The sequence below is a fragment of the Hippopotamus amphibius genome, chromosome 3 (genome assembly GCF_030028045.1).
Source record: "Hippopotamus amphibius kiboko isolate mHipAmp2 chromosome 3, mHipAmp2.hap2, whole genome shotgun sequence".
Taxonomy (NCBI): Eukaryota; Metazoa; Chordata; class Mammalia; order Artiodactyla; family Hippopotamidae; genus Hippopotamus; species Hippopotamus amphibius.
The window spans coordinates 127,310,662-127,326,752 of NC_080188.1; the positions used below are offsets into that span (position 1 = coordinate 127,310,662).

Genomic DNA, 16,091 nt, shown 5'->3' on the forward strand with positions numbered 1-16,091 from the left:
TCAGTACCATTTTTAGGTTCCGTTTATGTGAGTTAGCATACAATATTTGTCTTTCTCTTTCTGACTTACTTCACTCTGTATGACAGACTGTAGGTCTATCCATCTCATTACATATAGCTCCATCTCATCCCTTTTTATAGCTGAGTAATATTCCATTGTATATATATGCCACATCTTCTTTATCCATTCGTTTGTTGATGGGCATTTCGGTTGCTTCCATGTCCTGGCTATTGTAAATAGTGCTGCAATAAACATTATGGTACATGTTTCTTTTGGGATTATGGTTTTCTTTGGGTATATGCCCAGTAGTGGGATTACTGGATCATATGGTAGTTCTATTTGTAGTTTTTTCAGGAACCTCCAAACTGTTTTCCATAATGGCTGTACCAACTTACATTCCCACCAACAATGCAGGAGAGTTCCCTTTTCTCCACACCCTCTCCAACATTTGTTGTTTCCAGATTTTGTGATGATGGCCATTCTGACTGGTGTGAGGTGATACCTCATTGTGGCTTTGACTTGCATTTCTCTGATGATTAGTGATGTTGCGCATCTTTTCATGTGTGTGTTGGCCATCTGTATGTCTTCTTTGGAGAAGTGTCTATTTAGGTCTTCCGCCCATTTGTGGATTGTGTTATTTGCTTTTTTGGTATTAAGCTGCATGAGCTGCTTGTATATTTTGGAGGTTAATCCTTTGTCCGTTGTTTCATAGGCAACTGTTTTTTCCCGTTCTGAGGGTTGCCTTTTAGTCTTGTTTATGGTTTCTTTCGCTGTGCTAAAGCTTTTAAGTTTCATGAGGTCCCATTTGTTTATTCTTGATTTTATTTCCTTGATTCTAGGAGGTGGGTCAAAAGGGATCTTGCTTTGATGGATGTCATAGAGTGTTCTGCCTATGTTTTCCTCTAGGAGTTTTATAGTGTCTGGCCTTACGTGTAGGTCTTTAATCCATTTTGAGTTTATTTTTGTGTATGGTGTTAGGAAGTGTTCTAATTTCATTCTTTTACATGTAGCTGTCCAGTTTTCCCAGCACCACTTATTGAAGAGGCTGTCTTTTTTCCATTGTATATTCGTGCCTCCTTTGTCAAAGATGAGGTGCCCATATGTGTTTGGGCTTACTTCTGAGTTCTTTATTCTATTCCATTGATCTTCCTTTCTATTTTTGTGCCAGTACCATACTGTCTTGATCACTATAGCCTTGTAGTATAGTTTGAAGTCAGGAAGCCTGATTCTGCCAACTCCATTGTTCCTTCTCAAGATTGCTTTGGCTATTTGGGGTCTTTTGAGTTTCCATACAAATCGTAAGATTTCTTGCGCTAGTTCTGTGAAAAATGCCATTGGTAATTTGATCAGGATTGCATTGAATCTGTAAATTGCTTTGGGTAGTACAGTCATTTTCACTATGTTGATTCTTCCAATCCAAGAACATGGTATGCCCCTCCATCTGTTTGTGTCGTCTTTGATTTCTTCATCAATGTCTTAAAGTTTTCTGCATACAGATCTTTTGCCTCCTTAGGCAGGTTTATTCCTAGGTATTTGATTCTTTTGGTTGCAATGGTGAATGGGAGAGTTTCCTTAATTTCTCTTTCTGCTCTTCCGTTGTTAGTGTATAGGAATGCAAGAGATTTCTGTGCATTAATTTTGTATCCTGCTACTTTACTAAACTCATCAATTAGTGCTAGCAGTTTTCTGGTAGAGTCTTTAGGGTTTTCTATGTATAATCTCATGTCATCTGCAACGAGTGACAATTTTACTTCTTCTTTTCCAATTTGTATTCCTTTTATTTCTTTTTCTTCTCTGATTGCTGTGGCTAAAACTTCCAAAACTATGTTGAATAATAATGGTGAGAGTAGACACCCTTGTCTTGTTCCTGTTCTTAGAGGGAATTCTTTCAGTTTTTCCCCATTTAGAATGATGTTGGCTTTTGGTTTCTCATATATGGCTTTTATTATGTTGAGATAATTTCCTTCTATGCCCATTTTCTGGAGAGCTTTTATCATAAATGGATGTTGAATTTTGTCAAAAGCTTTTTCTGCATCTATTGAGATTATCATATGGTTTTTATCTTTCAATTTGTTAATATTGTGTATCACATTGATTGATTTGCGTATATTAAAGAATCCTTGCATTCCAGGGATAAACCCCACTTGATCATGGTGGATGATCTTTTTAATGTGCTGATGGATTCTGTTAGCTAGTATTTTGTTGAGGATTTTTGCATCTATATTCATCAGCGATATTGGTCTGTAATTTTCTTTTTTTGTGACATCTTTGCCTGGTTTTGGTATCAGGGTGATGGTGGCCTCGTAGAATGAGTTTGGGAGTGTTCCTCCTTCTGCTATAATTTGGAAGAGTTTGTGAAGGATAGGTGTTAGCTCTTCTCTAAATGTTTGATAGAATTCGCCTGTGAAGTCATCTGGCCCTGGGCTTTTGTTTGTGTACTTGTGATTGGTCTGTTCATATGTTCTATTTCTTCCTGGTTCAGTTTTGGAAGATTGTACTTTTCTAAGAATTTATCCATTTCTTCCAGGTTATCCAATGTATTGGCATATAGTTGCTTGTAGTAGTCTCTCATGATCTTTTGTATTTCTGTGGTGTCCGTTGTTACTTCTCCTTTTGCATTTCTAATTCTGTTGATTTGCATCTTCTCCCTTTTTTTCCTGATAAGTCTGGCTAATGGTTTATCAATTTTGTTTATCTTCTCAAAGAACCAGCTTTTAGTTTTATTGATCTTTGCTATTGTTTCCTTCATTTCTTTTTCATTTATTTCTGATCTGATCTTTATGATTTCTTTCCTTCTGATCACTTTGGGGTTTTTTTGTTCTTTTTTCTCTAGTTGTTTTAGGTGTAAGGTTAGGTTGTTTATTCGATATTTTTCTTGTTTCCAGAGGTAGGACTGTATTGCTATAAACTTCCCTCTTAGGACTGCTTTTGCTGCATCCCATAAGTTTTGGGTCATTGTGTTTTCATTGTCATTTGTTTCTAGGTATTTTTTTATTTCCTCTTTGATTTCTTTAGTGATTTCTTGGTTGTTTAACAGTGTATTGTTTAGTCTCCATGTGGTTGTATTTTTTTACAGTTTTTTTTCCTGTAATTGATATCTAGTCTCATGGCATTGTGGTCAGAGAAAATGCTTGATACAATTTCAATTTTTTTGAATTTACCAAGGCTTGATTTGTGACCCAAGATGTGATCTATCCTGGAGAATGTTCCATGTGCACTTGAGAAGAAAGTGTATTCTGTAGTTTTTGGATGGAATGTCCTATAAATATCAATTAAGTTGAGATGGTCTAATGTGTCATTTAAAGCTTGTGTGTCCTTATTTATTTTCTGTTTGGATGATCTGTCCATTGATGTAAGTGGGGTGTTAAAGTCTCCTACTGCTATTGTGTTACTGTCAATTTCCCCTTTTATGGCTGTTAGCATTTGCCATATATATTGAGGTGCTCCTATGTTGGGTTCATAGATATTTACAATTGTTATATCTTCTTCTTGGATGGATCCCTTGATCATTATGTAGTGTCCTTCCTTGTCTCTTGTAATAGTCTTTACTTTAAAGTCTAATTTGTCTGATATGAGTATTGCTACTCCAGCTTTCTTTTGGCTTCCATTTGCATGGAGTATCTTTTTCCATCCCCTTACTTTCAGTCTATATGTGTCCCTTGGTCTGAAGTGGGTTTCTTGTAGACAGCATATAGAAGGGTGTTGTTTTTGTATCCATTCAACCAGTCTGTGTCTTTTGGTTGGAGCATTTAATCTATTTACATTTAAGGTGATTATTGACATGTATGTTCCTATTACCATTTTCTTAATTGTTTTGGGTTTGTTTTCGTAGGTCTTTTCATTCTCTTTTGTTTCCTGCTTAGAGAAGTGCCTTTAGCAATTGTTGTAAGGCTGGTTTGGTGGTGCTGAATGCTCTTAACTTTTGCTTATCTTAATTGTACACTTTAAATGGGTGGTTTGTATGATATGTAAATTAAATCTCAGTAAAGCTGTTAAAAAAGATTTCCGTGGATGGCTGACAGAATAATGAAACTGGCAACAAGATGAAAATTATAAATAGCAGATTTGAGGAGTAAAGAAGATTAGTTTGGCTTTACATATGTTGCATTTATGGTGCCTGCAGGACATCCTTTAAAAATGGCAGGCAGCCACATAGAAATTTTGGTTTGGAATTTGGAAGTGGTCAGATTTAGAGATATAGGCTTTAGAGCCTCAGAGTTTTCTCCAGAGGTAAGTATAGTATAGACAGTATGTGCTGTGGTTAGAGCATGACACAGGAGTGAAAATGCTAGATTCACCACTAACTAGCTACGTGACTTTGCACAACTTACTTAACCAGCCTATGCCTTTATTCCCTCAGCTTTAATATGGGGATAATAATATCTACCTCATAGACTTATTTATTTTCCCTTGCAAAGGTTTTTGTTGTTATTCTTTTGGGGTTTGTTTGTTTTAGGATTAACTATATAATTATCCATGTGAAGCTCCTAGCATATTGCCTGACACATAATAAGTGTACGATAAATATTCAGTAGTATTATTATTATATGATTGAAGCTGTAGGAGTAAATGAAGTTCTAGTAGAGTATAGACATCAAAAACAGAAGAGGGCCGAGATCATGGTATGTTACATGTCAGCTGAAAATATTTTCAGGGAGGAGGAAGGAGCCAGCATAGTGATACAGACTATGCATGAACACTTTCATATTTTAGAACATGTTTCTCATATTTATTTATTTATTATTTTTTGGCTGCATTGGGTCTTTTTAAAAATTATTTATTTATTTATTTATTGGCTGTGTTGGGTCTTTGTTGTTGCACACGGGCTTTCTCTAGTTGTGGCAAGCAGGGGTTACTCTTCATTGCGCTGGCTTCTGTAGTAGCAGAGCATGGGCTCTAGGCACGCGGGCTTCAGTAGTTGTGGCATGTGGGCTCAATAGTTGTGGCTCACGGGCTTACTTGCTCTGTGGCATGTAGGATCTTCCCAGACCAGTGATTGAACCCGTGTCCCCTGCATTGGCAGGTGGATTCTTAACCACTGCGCCCCCAGAGAAGTCCCCAAACATGTTTTTCTTAATGTTTAGATCATACAGAAGATTATAAAGTAAAATATGAAAGTTTCTTCTTCCTTCTCATCCCATTCTCCAGAGAGGATAAGACAAATTTTCTATCCTCTTGGAGTTTACATTTTCATGGGAAAATTTAATAAATAAATGGATGTTATATAGTGATAAGTGCAGTGAAGATAAAATAATGCAGGGGATGTTATTTTAAATATTATGATCATGGGAGGTGATGTTTTAGTAGACAGAGAGCTAACTATGAAAACTGGTAGGATTTCAATTTCTGAAAATGGCAAACTAGGTAATTTAGACCAACCCTCCTGTTGAAGACAAAGGCTGGATGAAATATTAAGACATCATAAATGTATCTAAGAGCTAGTGAATAGAGAGGAATTTCTGGGCCATGATTTAGGAAAGAAAGGAATTACAAAAAGCTGAGCCCAGTATTGACCCTCTTTTGCCCTGGGGTCATTTGTCAATTAGAGCAAGCAGCTAAGAGGCTAAGAACTTCTGAATCAATGCAGAAGAAGAGGACCAAAGAGTTCAGGGCCTGCTGAACTTGGGGGTGCTGTTAAAAACACCTCTTGTTTCGGACAGGAATAACTAAAAAGCTATATATTAAGGAGTAAGCTGAACCTGAAATAAACCATCCTTCAGTGGTTTGGTTTTCGGGGTAATTTAGGCAGGTCAGAAAATCTTAAACTTTGAAATTGGATTAAGATGATTCTAAATTTCTAATTCTCCCTGATGTTGTAGAAGCAAACAAAAATTCTTGCTAGAGGAAGATAACTGCATCTGTGCTTCAAATTATTTAACAAATACTTTCTCAAATATAACATCCAGCTCCCACGTGCATACACACACATACACACACACAACACAGTCAGGTGCAAGAGAAGACAAGGAGGCATGAACAAGAGCTAGCAAAAAACCAAAGCAATGGCAACATGCACTGCAACTCCATATATTGGTAATATCAGACATTGATTTTAAAAATAAAAAAACTATGCTTACTATGTTTATGAAAATGAAAGCCAAGCTTAAAAATTTTGCCAGGGAACTGAAACTATTAAATGTGACGTAATTTTAAAAAGAACCAAATTGTGGAACCAAAATATACAATAACCAATATTGAAATTCAATAGGCAGGTTTAACAGCAAATTAGACACGGCATAACTGAATTTGCAAACTAAAATATAAGGATAGCAAAAACTTAGCAAAATAAAGCAAAATAAGACAAAAAATGGAGAATACAGAAGAGAGGTTAACAGTGGGAGGAAACAGTGAGACAGGCTAACGTCTAATTCATGCTCCAAAGGAGAAGAGAGAGAAAATGGGCCAGAAACCATATTTGAAGAGTTAATGGCTGAAGCCAGTAAAACAGATTTCAAAGCTCAACAATCAAGCGGAATAAATAAAAAGATACCCACTCCTGTAGAAGATCAAAGACAAAAACAAAAGCCTTAAAATCAGCCAGGAAAGACAGATTTTCTTCAAAAGAGAAACTGACTGACTTCTTCATATGAACAAGCTGACTTCTTCATATGAACAGAAAGTAGTAGAATAATAGTGTTAATGTCCTGACATAAAATAATCATCAACCTAGAATTCCATACCCAGTAAAGACATTTTTCAAGATAAAAGATAATGAACCTATATATTATATTAGTGTCATAATCCATACAAGAAGAAGAATTAATTCAGCTGATATAGTGTTTTGATTATACATTCTTGGTGGGATATACTCCAAGGAGAAAGTGAACTGCGAAAAACTCTTAACGTTCAGTATGTGATCTTAATTCTTAGTAATAATAGTGGTATTATTATATTGAAATTGTGAACATACTTATTTAAAAACAAAGAAGTAATTATGTTACCATTGTTAGCAACCAAAATTTTTAGCATAAGATAGAAGATATATGAGTGTAAATTCAAAGAAATAAGAATTTTTTAAAGTAACCTTAAGACAGAATTGAAAATACCAATGTGAATCCCCAATTTTTCTGACTTTAAAAATTATATATTTCTTAGCTCTGTTCACTTAACAAAACTTAGAAGCAATAAACACTCCTGGTACTCTGAATGTTCTCTAAATACCACTGCTCACTAAAAAAGGGCAAATGGCTGGTTCTGGGCCTAAAGTAGAAATGTACAAGATGAGCTGAGTATCTTGTTGGGCCAGAAAGCAAGGAAGTTATCAAAGGCCAATGAGATTATGTCAAAGGATTTGGGAACTTCCACTTCCAACCATGATCAAATAACAGGGACTGGATTTATTTTCCTACCTTGAACAACTAGAAAAAATGGACAAATTATATTAAACAACAGTTTTCAGATATTACACAACAGATAATGCAAGACAGTGGCTCTGGAAAGAGGAGAAACAAACACGTGAACCCTGTGATTGCCCCACTGTACTGTGTAGAGAGAAGTTCCAGGCTACAGCACCAGGAGGGGATACCCACCTGGAATCTGATGGATCTCTCTGAGTTGAGGAGACAAAGTTCAGAGTTCAGGGAGGTCTAGACAGCTAGGATTTATAGGAAAGAGTACTGAAGAGGAAATAAATACATAGAGATAGAGTTCCAGGTACAGGAGGATCCCTGAAGTGCACACAGAGCTGAGAATAGTTCCCATTCCTATCAGGTAGGGTGGAAAGCCTCATACTTCTTAAGGCATGAGGTGGAGTCCTAAGAAGGGTTTGCCTGAGTAGTGGGGAAAAGTTAGCCATAGCCTATAGGATTCTCTGGTCCCACCTATCAAAGCTTAAAAGTAAGACCAGTAAGACTGAAACTGTTTCCAAATAACTGCACAGTGTCCCAGAAAAAAAGTTCAAGAATATTTATAGGAATACAAAAATATTCTGCACCCAACAGGGTAAACTTCACAATGCTGGGCATTCCATAAGAAATTACTTGGCATGAAAACAAGCAGGAAAATAGGGCCCATAATGAAAGAAAAGTTTCAATCAATGGAAACCTTCCCAGAAATAACACAAGTGATAGAATTAGTAAACAAGGATATTAAAACAGTTATAACTGTATTTCATGTTCAAAAAGTGAAAGGAAAGATTGAACATATTATGTAAAGAGATGGAAGAGATTTTAAAAAGACCCAAATTGAACTGCTAGAGGAAAAAATTATAATTTTTAGGATGAAAATATACTGAATGAAATTGATGACAAATTTACACATTGCAGAAGGAAAGATTAGTGAACTTGAAGACACAACACTAGAAACTAAAGTGAAATACAGAGGAAAAAAAAGACTAAAAAAATAAAGCAACAGTGAACTATGGGATAACTTCAAGTGGGCTAATTCAGGGATGTGTAATTGGAGTCCTGTAGGGAGGCAGGGCAGATAAAACATTTGAGGAAATAATGTTCCCCAAATTTCCAAATTTGATGAAAACTGTAAACCTGCAGATCCAAGAAGATCAATGAACCCTAAACATAAGAAGCATGAAGAAAATTAATACCAAGTCACACCATAATCAAATTGCTTAAAGCCAGTAATAAAGAAAAAAATCTTAAAAACAGCTAGACATAAAAAGACACATTACGTATTGAGGAACAAGGATAAGAATTACCACAGATTTCTCACTGAAAACAGTGTAAGCCAGAAGAAAGTGGAGCAACATCTTTAAAGTAGTAAAAGGAAAGAAAAAAACTGTTAACATGGGATTGTATACCAAGAGAAAATACTTTTCAAAAATTAAGGCAAAGTAAAGAATATTTCAGACATACAAAAGACTTAATCACCAGGAGACCTGCATTATAAAAAACATTAAAGGAAATGCTTCAGGCGGAAGGAAGATGGTACCAGATGGAATTTTGGATCTACCCAAGTAAAGAAGACCACTGGAAATCATGGCTATTTGCATAGATATAAAAGATTTTTGTCCTATTTAAAAAATCTCTTCAGAAGATAATTGTTCAAAAATATCAGCAGTGTGTAAGACTTACAACATGTGTAGAAGTAAAATGTGTGACAATAGCACAAAAGCCAAGGGGGGAGAAATGGAAGTATATTGTTGAAGGGTTCGCAATGCTATATGTGTGTGAACTGTTACAATATTACTTGAAGGCAGACTGTGATAAGTTAGAGTTGTATACTATAAAGCCTAAAGCAATCCTTAATACCACAAAGAGTTATAACTAATAAGTCGAAAAAGGGGATAAAATGGAATTATAAAAAATACCCAATCCAAAATAGAATCCAAAAATAGAAAAGAAGAAAAAGGAAATAAAATACAAGTAACAAATAGACAACAGGCAACAAGATGATAAACTCAACCATAACAGTATTCATATTAAATGTAAATAGTTTAAATGACCCAATTTAAAAACAGTCATACATTTTGACTCTTCAGACACCCCACTCTTATTCTGAGTCTGCAGCACCTTAAAGCTCCCCTGGCTCTAAACAGTGAATGTGTTAGCCTTAGCTCATGTGTTAATGCCTTCTTGGATTTGAGATGGAGACTTCATTTATAGGCAGTGCCTCCCTTTGCTCTGTTGTGACCTTCCGTAATGCCCCAGTGCCTACTGGGTAAGGATTTTAATCTTCACACTTAATGCCTCATGTTTGCCCTATTAAAAAGAGGATGAAAACAGAAAGATAAAGGAAATATGTATTTTGGTCTTATTAGCTTTGGTTCACGGGACAAAAAAGGTTAGGCCGTGGTTCTTAACTGGGTAATTTTGCCCCCAGAAGACATTTGGCAATGTCTGGAGACATTTTGATCCTTATGACTGGAGGGAGAGGTGACATTGGCATCTAATGGGTAGAGGCCAGGGATACTGCTCAACATCCTACAATGCACAGGACAGCCCCACAATAAAGAATCATCTGGCCCAAAGTGTCAACGTGCTAAGGTTGAGAAACACTGGGTTAAGGGGTGGGTGATGTTGGGAATGGAAAGTCAAGAGAAGGAAACCATTTTAGGGTTTCCTAACCATCTTCTTGATTAGAGAGTAAGTTGGAGAAGGTGAAGGGTTTCCTTCTCAATCTGAATACACTCGAACACTTACTGAGAAATACTCCTTTGTATATACTCTTATTCTAGCACGTGTCACATCATATTACAGTTTACTGGTGTTTATGTGTATCTCCCATACTATAAATATAGCTTGAAGGTAGGTATTAAATCTCTACATTCATCTGCGTATCCCTGGAACTTAGTATAGTGTTTAGCCTGTGGTACCATTCAAACCTGTGATTTAATGAGTAGGATAAATAAATAAAGGAATTGTCCCAACACTATACTTGTAGCTCACACTCATTAAATCCAAAATAAATTCCTGGGGATTCTAGTGGATCTGTCTCTGGTGCCTCACACCTATCCTGAATGTGGAAGAGGCTTAATATGTAATCACCTAGCACGCTGGTTTATTTCTGAGGGTGTGAACCAGGTCAGTGTCGTGTTTGTTTTATGCAAATGAATACGTAGTCAGGAAAAATTAAAATTTTGCAGTTTTCTTTAGCAACTGTACATATTTCTATATGGACCTTCAGGTCTGCCTCTGATATTGCCAAACCCGGAGACACCAACTTCTCCTGTCTTCAAAGATACCTCTTATTTCATTGACTGGAAGAAATACCACTTGTGTTTGGTGCCCAATTTGGATCTCAATTTAGATAGAGGTAAATCGCTCTCTCTTCATTTTCATAGGACTAAAGAAATCTGGAGAATATTAGAGAAATGCAAGAAAATATAAATAGCAAATGTATATAAGGATAGGACCTAGTAATCTGATGGCTTACTGAGGGATACAGGTGGGAGTCTGGCTAAGTTTGAGAGTCCACATGAAGTGAGTCAAACAGGTGTCAACAGGAAGAGGCCCATCCAAGCCTAACCTTTTTGGCATTACACGTTGCTGCTGGTTCTCCTCTCGTTTCTACTGCCTCCTCTATTCCTGGTCCTCTTGTGGGCCTTCACCTTCTAGGGACTTGCTCAGAGGGTTTTTGTTGTACCTTAATCCATCAACTCTGGGGTTTTAGAATGGTTGGTAAAGTTGCAATGACATCTTTGAACTATTGTGGAAGAGAAATATTTCCCAATGAAATGAGAAAATCCATATAAAATTACTTAGAAAAATTATACTACTACAGAAAAGCAAGGCGGGAGTATAAACCATGCAGTAATAAATCTAGGAAGCTGACTGCACAGTTCATATAGCACCTAACCACATTGCTTTGGGTGAATCATGCTGAAAGTTGGATGCTTAATAATTGCACCAACAAATAAAACTGAGGAATAGGAATATGCAACCATGAGCCGATGTCTAGGAGCTTTATAGTCTTGAGCTTGACTGTTGTTAGCTAGAATCCTTTGAAATTTAGAAGGCAGTATGTTCAACTGGATCCTGAGGAAGTTCACCAGTAGGGAGGAGGTATTCTAGAGCTATGACTGCTATGAGGAGATTGAAGCCTCCTGGTTTAGGAAATTGTCTCCGGGGGAAAGATGGAATCTTCATCTAGGAAGTAGGCCTCAGAGTAAGGCTCTTTTTATCCTGAGTAGGTAGTTATTCCAGATGGTGGAATGAAAGGAAGGTGTCCTTGGGCTTCTATAGATAAGTGGTTTTGTGAAGAATATTTGGTCTTTTTTTTTTTTTCCTTCATTAAATTTTTTATTGTGGTAAAATATATATAACAGAAAATTTACCAGTTTAACCATTTTTTTTCTAAGTTCAATCATCTGTATTTATACACATATCCCTGTATTCCCTCCCTCCCTCAACTGCCCCCCACCCTGCCCGTCCCAGTCCTCTAAGGCATCATCCATCCTCGAATTGAACTCCCTTTGTTATACAACAACTTCCCACTGGCTATCTATTTTACAGTTGGTAGTATATATATGTCTATGCTACTCTCTCACTTTGTCTCAGCTTCCCCTTCACGCCCCCGCCCCCCCAAACCTCGAGTTCTCCAGTCCATTCTCTGCATCTGCATCCTTGTTCTTATCTTGTCACTGAGCTCATCAGTACCATTTTTAGATTCTGTATATATGAGTTAGCATACAATATTTGTCTTTCTCTTTCTGACTTACTTCACTCTGTATGACAGAGTCTAGGTCTATCCACCTCATTACATATAGTTCCATCTCATTCCTTTTTGTAGCTGAGTAATATTCCATTGTATATATATGCCACATCTTCTTTATCCATTCATTTGTTGATGGGCATTTAGGTTGCAGAATGTTTGGTCTTAATAAGGCTGTGGCCACAGCTGTGGGCTGGCCTTTGCTTTTTATATTAAGAAAGGCCACAGACTGAGCTAACAGTGGAAGCAAAGGTTAGGTGCCCAGGCGTCAGGGAAGACGTTACGTTTAACTGGCCAAGAAATGTCAAAGATGGCATCTGTGACTAGCCACCCAGACCTCCAGCAGCACTTATATGGGGCCATCAATGAGGGCAAAGTGCTTTCCCTGCTCTCTTGGGTAATGGCTGCCTACTGTGCTGCCTGGCCCAATGAAGGGGATATACCTACTCTCCTCTGGCAAACTGTGGAAGATGTATTAAGAGAACAATGTCCCCTACTGGCTTTGCTGTTGTAATGAAGTGAGCCTTTGGGAATTGGTTTGGCTTTTATCTTGGGAGGGCACGTGCGCGCGCACGTGTGTGTGTGTGTGTGTGTTTGTGTGTGTGTGTGTGTGTCTCAGTACCTGAGTCCAAATCCTGTTCTTGCTTCCTGGCTTTCACTCTCTTTAGGGGGTCTTAGTAACTTGCATGGTGATTCATGTTCCTCTGAAAGTGAGGCAAGTAAATGTGAGTGAATGATATCCATTATTATCTATTACTGTTATTTGTTTAAACTGAATTGGCTATTTAGAAAATGAAAAAAAAAATTCCTGAAAATGTCCAAGATGGGACTATTTTGACTTCTAAAAAATGGTTTTTGCATGTGCCCTTAGAGAAAGTTAGCTTGGTAGAAAGATGATATTTCTCTTCCTGTGCCTTTGAGATGTAAATGATCTACCTGAGCTCTCAGGAAATTTAATCACCTGTGATCCCTGAGAGTGAAGGAAAAAAAAAAAAAGAGGCCTTTTTAAACTCTAGCAAGAAAACTGTGAGATCTCTGTGTCCATATAAATAAATGTGTGTCTATGTATACCTTGGTGTCTCTGCCTCCAAATGGCACTGCCAAGATTGGTTTGTGGATGAGTTCTGTCTAATTGGCTTAAAAGAAATTAAGCACTCATATAAATTTTCAGAAATATAAAAGGAACTCCAGAATGAATTTCAGGTTCACCCGATCTGGGAAATATTCAGTACTGAATCGATATCTGATATTGAAGCTAGTTTAAGCTTGTTGGTTTGATTAGTATGGACATGTCTTTAGAGTCATCAATGTTAAGTATAATACTTCTGTTGTACCTAGGCTTATTTTGAGATCAAATAAAACCTTTTATATCTGTTGCAAATTTGTCAGCAAGGAGAATAGCTTGATATGATGAAGTTTTAAGTAAATGTAAATGAGAAAAGAGCCTTTAGGTAAACTCTGTAGGAATAATTATGTTTGGGGAATGTCTACCTAAAAGTTTCTCCGGATTTTGGTAACCATGTCCTGCCTGCTGTCTGCTGCACACAGTGGGGGTGTCACTCCAGGACCTTGCTTCAGGCATGTAAGGTCCCCCTATCCATTAAACCATTAATGTCTCTGAAAAAATAAAAAAGAATTTTTGGTCTTAACAGATAGGATGTCATGATATCAGGATTTTCTAAATCTTTAGGGCTCTCCATATCTTCTTTTCTCTTTTATTTTTATTTTCATGCTTTATTGGTTTCCTTCAGTTTTTGCCAATTTGTGATGCCTAAACATTCTCAGTTGATTTTGGAAATGCATTCCATAGAAAATGTCCCCACATCGCCTTCCCTCATTACTCTGAAAGACAGAACCAGGACCCACATGGAAGTACTTCTCTATATGGACCTGTACAGAATTTAGGACTATAATGATTGTATTCTAAAAGATTAAGGTGCTAGAATGTGACCATAGGGATCAGATTACTTGGGAATACAAATATTATATAGCATTGTGGTTGAGAGCGCACATTCTGGAGTTAGTCTAAAATAGTTCCACCACTTACTGTCTCATATTGGGCAATATATCTAACCTATCTGTGCCTCTTTTCTTGTCTGTAGAGTATAAGACTAGGTCCCATACCATCGTGTGTTGAAGTCTAAATGTTGAAATAGTACATGCCAGGAATTTAATGTGGCACCTGGCACATAGCCAGCATTCAGTACAAGTTAGCTGTTATCCTTATCACTACTCTTACTAGCAATTCCTACCTTAGAAACTCATATGAGGAATGAATGAATTTATTGTATGATGCTCCCCAGTAAATTCTAAGGAACACTGTTTGGTTTGCATTTTACACACCCAGTTGTTATTTTGATGTTCTTCCTGTGAGTCACTATTATTTGCTTCCATCATGTGGGTAGAGAAACAGATTCAGGAGGAGGAGGAGTGTTCAAATTTAGATCTATCTCAGATTTCTCATTGTTTGAGGTATGGTTTTCTTTACTCACTTAGGATTTTGAGGGCTTTACTTATCTGAGGATACTCTGTAATATCTTGTCCTCTAGATTTGGTGCTTCCAGATGTGAGTTATCAGGTGGAATCCAGCGAGGGAGGTCAGACTCAGAATATGGACTCCCAGGGACAGACTCTGCTGCTTTTTCTCTTTGTGGATTTCTGCAGTGGATTTCCAGTCCAGAAAATGGAACTCTGGGGTAGGTATAGGAGAATGGGGCTGCTAGCTTGGGTGTGCTTAGATGTTAAGAGAACAAGCAGCTCCATCGCAGCTTGCATTAGCTAGGTGGCTTCACCTTGTGTGGACTGCCTGAGAACACTGCATTTCAGTTGTTTGATCCTCCCATCGTCCTGGCCCGACACCATGGGAGTGACTTGTGTGTCCCAGATGCCCGTGGCCAAGGGCAAGAGTGTCCAGCAGACCGAGGAGCTCTTCACCCGGAAACTGGAGATGCTTGGAGCAGAGAAGCAGGGAACATTTTGTGTGGACTGTGAGACCTACCACACGGCTGCCTCTACCTTTGGCAGCCAAGGTCAGGCCGGGAAGCTGATGTATGTGATGCACAATTCTGAGCACCCTTTGAGCTGCTTCGCCCTCTTTGAGAATGGCCCTTGCCTTGTTGCCGACACCAGCATTGATGTGCTCATGGTGAAACTCAAGGGCTTTTTCCAGAGTGCCAAGGCCAGTAAGATTGAGACCCGGGGCACCCATTACTAGTACTGTGACTTCCTAGTGAAGGTGGGCACGGTTACAATGGGGCCCAGTGCCCGAGACATCTCCGTGGAGGTGGAGTATGGCCCCTGTGTGGTAGCTAACGACTGCTGGAGCCTGCTGCTCGAGTTCCTGCAGAGCTTTCTAGGCAGCCACACCCCAGGGGCTCCTGCAGTGTTTGGGGACAGGCACGACGCAGTCTACAGCCCAGCAGACACCATGGTCCAGTACATGGAACTCTTCAATAAGATCCGCAAGCAGCAGCAGGTGCCGGTGGCGGGGATTCATTAGTGATTGGCAGCTGCCCGGCTGAGCTGTCACCATGGGGACTCCACAGGAGGAGAAGGTGCTGCACCCCCAGGCCTCTGTACCCCAGAAACCCAGGGAAGACGGGAGGATTTCCCTCCCTCTTTCGTGACTTTTGTTCTGGGGCTCTGGACTCCCCTCCCCTGACCTTCACACACAGCCTCCAACAGCTGTTTTACCCCCTGCCTTGCTGGACTTGGCCTGTCCTCAAGACCAGTAATTATGAAAAATGGAGTAGTTTGGAGCTTTCCTGCTTTAGGGCAAAAGGTAGGAAGGGAGTGTCCTTGCCTAGTGACGGTAGGGAAGGCAGTCTGTATCACCAACTACTGAGGATTTGGTCCGGGCCCACAGTGGACAGGCTGTAGGTTGTGTTTGGGCTGTGCTCTGATAAAGGCCTCTCCCTCTGCTCAATGGATGTGGCTGGGCCTCTCCTGGAAAAGGAGTAGGAGGTACAGCTTATTTGATGGCT

The 16,091-nt window shown here is 38.5% G+C and overlaps 1 protein-coding gene and 1 pseudogene across 13 annotated transcripts in view; both read left to right on the forward strand.

Moving 5' to 3' along the window:
- Nucleotides 1–16,091, forward strand: part of TOP6BL (TOP6B like initiator of meiotic double strand breaks) — a 94,836-nt gene that overhangs the window by 55,165 nt on the left and 23,580 nt on the right. For 12 of the 13 annotated variants that reach the window (XM_057725562.1, XM_057725553.1, XM_057725555.1 and 9 more), the window contains 2 exons: nucleotides 10,559–10,710; nucleotides 14,658–14,804. In XM_057725562.1, coding sequence (XP_057581545.1) covers nucleotides 10,559–10,710; nucleotides 14,658–14,804 — 299 coding nt within the window. The remainder of the gene's footprint in view (nucleotides 1–10,558; nucleotides 10,711–14,657; nucleotides 14,805–16,091) is intronic. The other variant, XM_057725552.1, reaches the window with a different exon arrangement.
- On the forward strand, nucleotides 14,969–15,607 carry LOC130847993 (mediator of RNA polymerase II transcription subunit 20-like; annotated as a pseudogene).